General features: G+C 39.7%; 1 protein-coding gene across 1 annotated transcript; it reads left to right on the top strand.

Annotated features, from left to right (window-relative positions):
• The first annotated feature begins 122 nt into the window (after positions 1 to 122).
• LOC135501283 (WD repeat-containing protein 46-like) lies at positions 123 to 7289 on the top strand. Its single transcript, XM_064793315.1, has 15 exons — positions 123 to 165; positions 791 to 1054; positions 1373 to 1450; positions 1635 to 1747; positions 2034 to 2121; positions 2380 to 2441; positions 2920 to 3024; positions 3232 to 3382; positions 3723 to 3858; positions 4166 to 4265; positions 4461 to 4614; positions 5742 to 5889; positions 6246 to 6340; positions 6705 to 6800; positions 6941 to 7289. Exons 2-15 carry the CDS (start codon positions 965 to 967, stop codon positions 7160 to 7162), a joined length of 1638 nt encoding a protein of 545 aa, XP_064649385.1. The 5' UTR covers positions 123 to 165; positions 791 to 964; the 3' UTR covers positions 7163 to 7289.
• The last annotated feature ends 6 nt before the right edge of the window (positions 7290 to 7295 follow it).

The raw sequence follows: 7295 nt of genomic DNA, 5'->3' as shown, positions 1-7295 counted from the left end.
GGCAACCTGCGTAAAATGTCATCAATTCGGCAACCTGCGTACAACGAAATCAATTCGGTAACCTGCGTACAACGTCATAAATTTCGCGCTTGCCAAAAACGTTGCCGTTTCGTCAAAATGGCTGCGCCCTTAGGATCACATGGCACAAAATTTCTCCCACAAAATGTAAATTTTTACATATTTGTAGAAAGAAAATCGACATAAAGATCAGATAGCTTATGTGGTTATGAATGTGGTTCAACATGAAGACAAAAATTAGGCCAAAAGATGTGTAATTTTTCTTTAGAAATCAATGTTCGATGTTGTTCCCTATGTACACTCTTTCCCTCTGTACATGATGTACACATACCTATCATTTAGCACAGAGTAACCCGGCTATTCTGCAGTTGCTCCCCCTATGCATGCTGTAGCCTATTGTAGGCCTACATTGTTTTCTTATGATTTCTACATCATACATTACATGTATTCTAGGCCTGTATCATTTTAGAGCTCTGTCTACCGCGTGCTGACACTACACATTTATTTAACAAATGCACCTTACAAGAGACGCCGGTACCACCTAGGGTCGGACCAAAAAACCATCTTTACAATAGATCTTCACGGTCAATGGTGCCAGACAATGGCAAGATGCTGGGCATGCAGCAGCCAAACAAAAAAATGCGTACACTCCGTCTCAGAACACGTCTGAATGAAGGCCCAAACATCAATATGTTGGAGTTGCTTTTCAGTCCATGGCGTTTTTTTCAAAGATGTAAAATATTTTATCAGTTGATCAATTTTTGAATTTCAGGACAATAAAAATAGGAAAAAGAAAGTGTCTCAGCGATATTACCAAGGTACTGAAACTGCTGTGGAAAAACATGAAGTCGAGACCTTTGCTCCAAATGTCGAGAAGTATCAAGTTGGAAAAAATCGCTCTTCGGAAGCAAAAAGAGGAAAGTCTGCTGATGCAAAGAAAAATCTGATGAAGCGGTTGAACAATAAGGGAGCTGAAAATGCGAAAAAGAGTCGTTCTGGAAAGGATGATTTCAGAAGAAGAGGATTCCGATCAAGGGTAAGAAGAACTAATTTTTTTTCAGAAATATCCAACCACTTCTTAACTGCATTTACATGTATCTTCACGTCGACACACCTGTTACAAGAATAAGCAGTAGATGGAACAGAAGTAGGTCATGTTGATGACACTTTAAAACATGGCCTTCAATGGAATGATGTGCTTTGATGTGGAATAAAGTTGCTCTATCACTGATCCTTCAATATGTTTAGTGTTCAATTCAATCTTGGTTGTTCTTTCAATTCAAAATTGCAGTAATATTCATTGTGTGAATTGTCCAAATTTGATACACTGTATCTAATGTAAGATTTTTTGCAGGTTGATAAATTTCCTGGAGATGCTCCAATACCAAAAGAGAGAATAAAGAAATATGAAAGAGGAGAGGAAATGTCAGAGGTAAATAGATACGGCAGTGATACACATTATGACTTAAAAGCGATAAAATTAACATATCTTTCTCATAATTTAGTAAAGCTGGAGGTTTATCAGCATGACCAAGACAGTAGGCCTTGGGTTGGGCTTGTGGTCAAACCACATGTGTCCTTGATATGCTGGCTTGGATTGTGTACTCTTTTTACAGAAAGGCCTTGTGACAAAAGATGCTACTCATGATTACTCAACAAAACAGAAGAAATACAACAAAGCCTTCAAACAGGCTGCCAGGACAGAGATATTACTCCCAGAAGAGGAAGGGTAGGTTTAACCTTTCTCAAAATATCATCGTCATCATTTTTATTTCGACATTGGGTCTGTGTGTTTCTATTGAACTTATAATTGCCCTTGTGTGAGACTGTACATTGTCGTAAAATTGTTGAATTAATAGAGCTTGTAAATAACATGTATGACGTCACTAGGTCTATGCTGTAGTTTTCCCCCTGTTCCTCTGGTACAAACAAACTTCTATCAAATGGCAGGCCTTGTTTTACTCACAGTTGCCCTTCTCTGTCTGAAAACTGAAAACTCTGAACTTGTCTTTCAGATTTCTTCAGTTTGATGATGATGAAGATGCCACAAAAATATCACAAAGAGATATAGCAGATGCTGTTGATATCACCAGTGCACAAAAAGTAAGCTTTATACTGAATCTTTCCTTTGTGCTGATGTTGACTAAGCTGTTTTAATATGCACTATTTTGACACCTTGGTGGTGGTTTTGAATCAATGTAAAAATCATTCAAAAAGATGAAAATAGGCAGACATGCATAGATTTTGGGAAAATCTCTCATGAGGTTGCATACCATTACATACTGGATTGAGAAAATCAACGAATGATAATTCATTATAAGTATCCTTTCTATTGATTAACTTCTTTCATCTTCTTTACAGTATTTTGAGCTAAAGCTGCCACAGTTTGGTCCCTACCACATGAACTTCACACGCAATGGAAGGTAAGTGTTTATCAAAAGGTTACAATGTAATCATGCCTGGAATTAAAGATAATATGCAAGGTCAAGTAACTCTGTAATTGACATCAATTGGTGAAATGCAGTGACACACTTATTCCCGTCATAATCCAGCATATGTAAGTGACCTCATTTGGGCATCCATTTTGGAGGTCATCAGTCTGTGACTTGGGCCCTGCTGACATCGCTGACAAAGTGCGCAATCTGTGGATAACGTCTTGATTGACATTGCCACACTTCACTACAGGCATTGTTGCATCAACGAAAAAAGTGCTGCAGCACAGTCTCTGTTGGTCTTTGATGTTGTGATCAGAAGGACCAGTGTATTGGACAAATCATTTGTTATCTTCCTGAAGTGAAATATGAAGCGAGTGGGTTTGAATAATAGTTTGATGCGTCTTTTTGATGGACCACCCTCTGGTAGTGGCTGACCTCCTTGATAATGAAACTCTTCCCATTGCAGGCATCTTCTGCTCGGTGGTAAGAAAGGCCATGCGGCTGCCATCGACTGGCAGACAAAGAAATTAATGTGTGAAATGAATGTGATGGAAACTATCCATGCTGTGCAGTAGGTATCTAACTGAGTAACTCAACAAAAATATTGTAAGGTCCATCATTTGTTGACTGCGAATGGACAATCTGTCAGACATCAGTGATATGGTCTTAAACCAGTGCTGCTCAAATGGCAAATCGCCTCTGATTGTGGAACACACCCTTTTTCCTTCAGAAGTGGACATCGAAAAAAAACCTCCTGAAATTCTTCTCTCAATTTTAGGTGGTTGCACATAGAGACAATGTTTGCAGTAGCCCAGAAACAATGGACGTACATCTACGATAACCAGGGAATAGAACTGCATTGTTTGAAATCTCTTGACTGTGTGTTACAGCTAGAATTCCTGCCATATCACTTCCTTTTAGTTTCTTCAGTAAGTAGGGTTTCTATTTAGCCATATGCTTACCTACTAACTTAACTGCATCATGATTGTTTAAGCCATCAAAAGTGTTAGGGACATAATGTGGCCGATGGCTTCGACTCTTGGCCTCACTGATTAATGTGAATATCTGCAAGAATAAGTCTGTCTTCTGTCACTGGCAGCTAGGCACCATCTTGCTCTGCTGCATCCAGCCATGTTTCTGACAAATTAAAAGATCTTGGATATTTGAGCAGTTAATTGATTGCTTGAGTTGGCTAAGATTGGTACCTCCTATAGATGAGACTCCTGTTCTTTTCCTAGCCTCTATCAAAATTGATGTTTGCTCTTTCAGAATTCCAAAGGTTATTTATCGTATCTCGATGTGTCCATCGGGCAGAAGGTAGCAGGCATCTCGACGGGATTGGGTCGTCTTGGAGTCATGTGCCAGAATCCGAGCAATGCTATTGTACATCTTGGACACTCGGCAGGTAAAACATATTTCATTAGGAAAGTTGGCCCCTTAGGCCAAAAGATAATGAAATACAACTCTGGTGGTCCATCGGTGCGAATATGGTTCACTAATGAGCAGTTAGCTGTCAGGTGATTTATACTTGAAAGCTGTAGTGAGATAAGGAGTCACAACGACACATCAATAGGAAGTACTTGATAATGGCTTTTGGATGTATAGCCCTAGTTTCATCGTCGTCATTTGCATTAGGCGGTACTGCAAGCCTGTTTGTGTTGGTCTTGAGGAGCGTTATTCATACTTACAAAACCATTTCTGTTTACTTTCAGGAGTTGTGAGTTTATGGTCGCCAAATGTGAAGGAACCTCTAGTCAAGATGCTTTGTCATAGTGGTGCAGTGAGATCTCTGACAGTCGACAAGAAGGGAAAGTAAGCACCTTTTTAGTCCCTCTATCTTGAATCCATGCTTATGTTTCTGGTTGAGATTGAGATAAAGTAACCATTCTGGGCATTTGATCTGATATACTTCTCAGCACAATTTTTCTGACTCAATTGTGGTATCATAATTTGACTAGCCAGCATTAACCCTTTCTCTGTACCTACGCCAATTTGTTTACATTACAGCTACATGGCCACATCCGGTGTTGACCGCACCATCAAGATCTGGGATCTGCGAATGTTGAAGATGTTGCAGTCGTACAAGGTGCATGCTGGTGCTAGCAGCCTCTCGTTCAGCCAGACTGGTCTCCTTGGTGCAGGAATTGGAAGTGTGGTTCAGGTAAGGCATTGTGGACACAACATCTCTGCATATTTGATGTACTCACTACTATGAACTATCTGTACCTGTTTCTCTAATAAGTATACCCCGATTGCCTGTGCTCTTCATGATAACACCCTTTACTGTTCCGTCCAACTTAAACTACATGTTGTCTTTGGTTAAACTTGCTACAACTTGTCCCCTCTGCACCTGTATTCTCTATTACTTGTACTCCCTATTGCCCTGCCTTAATGATACCACCATTGACAGTTCTCTCAAACTAGTGGTAAACTTTGTAACTTCTAACTCTATTGTACAGTCACCTGTACATGAACCTGTCACCCCTATTTCCTGTAACCATCAATAAATATTCCGATCTATTTCTTGTACCCTGTAACTTTTCCCCTGAAGTCTTTTTCTCGTCATTACATGTACATATACCTGTTAACCTTGTTGCTTGTAATTGTATTGTGGATGGTGCCAGTGGTAACTCATTCCCTCCATTTACCTGTTTCCCCTATTGGGTGTATGAACTTATACTTGTTCTCACCTGTTTCTTTTACCCATTAAGTTTGATCCCCATGCCTGGTGTTGGTCACTGCTGTACCCTCAACCTAGGTAACTGTTAGTTTGTCTTTGTCAAGCTACTTCTTTTCGCTTTATTAGCTAGCCGTTGCTAAGTTACAAACATGATGTATGTATGATAGTACCAGGACTACAGCATAAGTAATGCTACTGGGGTCGAACGCATATATGTACATGTAGCATGATACCAGATGCATGTAGCATGATTATACCAGGTTCATGTAGCGCGTCTGAAGTAGGATTTCACCAAATTACACTCGTACATGTAAGCCCCTATATATAGGCTGTAAATGTAGCTTGATACAAATCGTGGCATAAGTGGTAAGAGTAGGATAGGTCAAGGCTAGGGTCCAATCTATCTATAAAACAAATATGTGTACATGAGACTTGGCATATTATCCAGGTTCTAACGGCCAATATAATTGGCTCTAAACTTGGTCATCATCATCATCATCATCATACGGTCGAAGGCCTTGTAGGCATGCATGGTCAATTAGAGGTAGTAAATCTTGCTGTATCACATGGCACACTTTCTTGTTGCTGATTATCTGCTGTCTTTTCAGGTCTTCCGAGATTGTTGCACGCGCACAGCCACATCACCCTACATGCAGCACCAGCTGGCCTCGACAGTACAGGATCTCCAGTTCTGTCCTTATGAAGATGTCATAGGTGCCAGTCACGGACAAGGCTATAGTAGTTTATTAATACCAGGTAGTTTTTTCCTTCTAGTTCTGCTTCTTCACTAATTCATTATCTCAGTGGTGCTGCAGTCAGTTTGGCCGTTGTCTGCTGTCATCTGTTGTCTTTGTCCAGTCCTTCCCATAGTTAGTGGTTCAGGTCATCTTGTCAACGAGCATTGGACAGAGCATGCATGATATGGAATGCTAGTGCTTCACTACACTTGCATTTGTGCAGTGAACTGTTTGAAATCCAGAACACTGTGCAAAGTGAAAAAAACATGCTCTTTGTAGTGTTCTGATTAATTTCAGTGTCCTGTTAGGAGAAATCAGTGTTTCAAGTCAGTAAGCTTTAGATGTTTAACCTACTGAACTTTATGTTTCACCTAGGTGCCGGAGTTGCCAACTTTGATGCCTTGGAAGAGAATCCTTACCAGACAAAGAAGCAAAGACGACATGCTGAGGTCAACATGTTATTGGAAAAGGTAGGATGTCTCTTCTAGAAGTGATTTTGTGGCCTCCGAAAAGAAAATTGTAGGCATGAGATGTCCTTATATTCCTGGGAGGAAATCTGTTAGCCAATTGAATAAAAAAAATGACATGCATCATCAATGGTATGGTATTCCTGAAAGATAGTTATGCTCCACTTCAAGTAGCTTGTTTAGATCATAGATTTGCCACAACTTTTATGGAATTTCACAGGTTTTGCCATTGGTTTGGAACTACATGTATGTAAGTATGTTGGGAATATTTCCATTCAGTTGGAGTTGATTTTACCTCTTGACATGTTGTTACAAAATATGTTTAAATTGTCTGTAAAATTCATTGTTTTGCTATTTTTCTTCGTAGATTCAGCCTGATCTAATTACACTGGACACGAGTAAACTTGGTGAGGTTGACGTGAAGACTTTACAGGAAAAACTCGATGAGAGGAATAAGTTATTGGTAAGACTCTAGATTCTTGTCATGATCATTATGATGTACTGTAAACCACCACACCCAATATAGCCCTGTTTTGACCAATGAAAATCTTTTTCAATCCATTAGCGATTAGTCTTATATATGGTTATTCCATTTTTTCTCAGTATCTCAAGCCAAAGAAGGTGGACTTTGAACCCCGCTACAAGAAGAAGGGGAAGAGCAAAGCCGGTCGAGTTGAGAATCGGAAGAGGGGTGTACAGTTCGAGAAAAAGAAGGAACACATCAAGCAGGTCATGAAAGAGAAGCAGAAAATGAAATCAGGAGGGAAGAGGGAACAACGTCCAAATGTAACGACAAGTGCACTTGATAGGTTCAAGAAAAAGTGACAGAACACATGAACTAATCGACTTTGACATCTGATTTTTGTTATGTCAATATTCTTCGATCCCGATAGCTTGATGGACCCTTATTTCTTGGTGTGACTAAGATTATCTGTGCTGTAAATAAACTAGATATTTT

This window comes from Lineus longissimus, chromosome 17 (assembly GCF_910592395.1).
Source record: "Lineus longissimus chromosome 17, tnLinLong1.2, whole genome shotgun sequence".
Lineage (NCBI taxonomy): Eukaryota > Metazoa > Nemertea > Pilidiophora > Heteronemertea > Lineidae > Lineus > Lineus longissimus.
The sequence above is the reverse complement of the archived record's forward strand: the minus strand, read 5'-3'. Positions and strand labels throughout refer to the sequence as shown.

Excerpts from the sequence above, each read along its gene's own strand:
- LOC135501283 (XM_064793315.1), top strand. The coding sequence starts at position 965 with ATGAAGCGGTTGAACAATAAGGGAGCTGAAAATGCGAAAAAGAGTCGT. Across the intron at positions 3,383-3,722 it reads ACTTCCTTTTAGTTTCTTCA|AATTCCAAAGGTTATTTATC; the intron begins GTAAGTAGGGTT and ends TTGCTCTTTCAG. Across the intron at positions 3,859-4,165 it reads ACATCTTGGACACTCGGCAG|GAGTTGTGAGTTTATGGTCG; the intron begins GTAAAACATATT and ends GTTTACTTTCAG.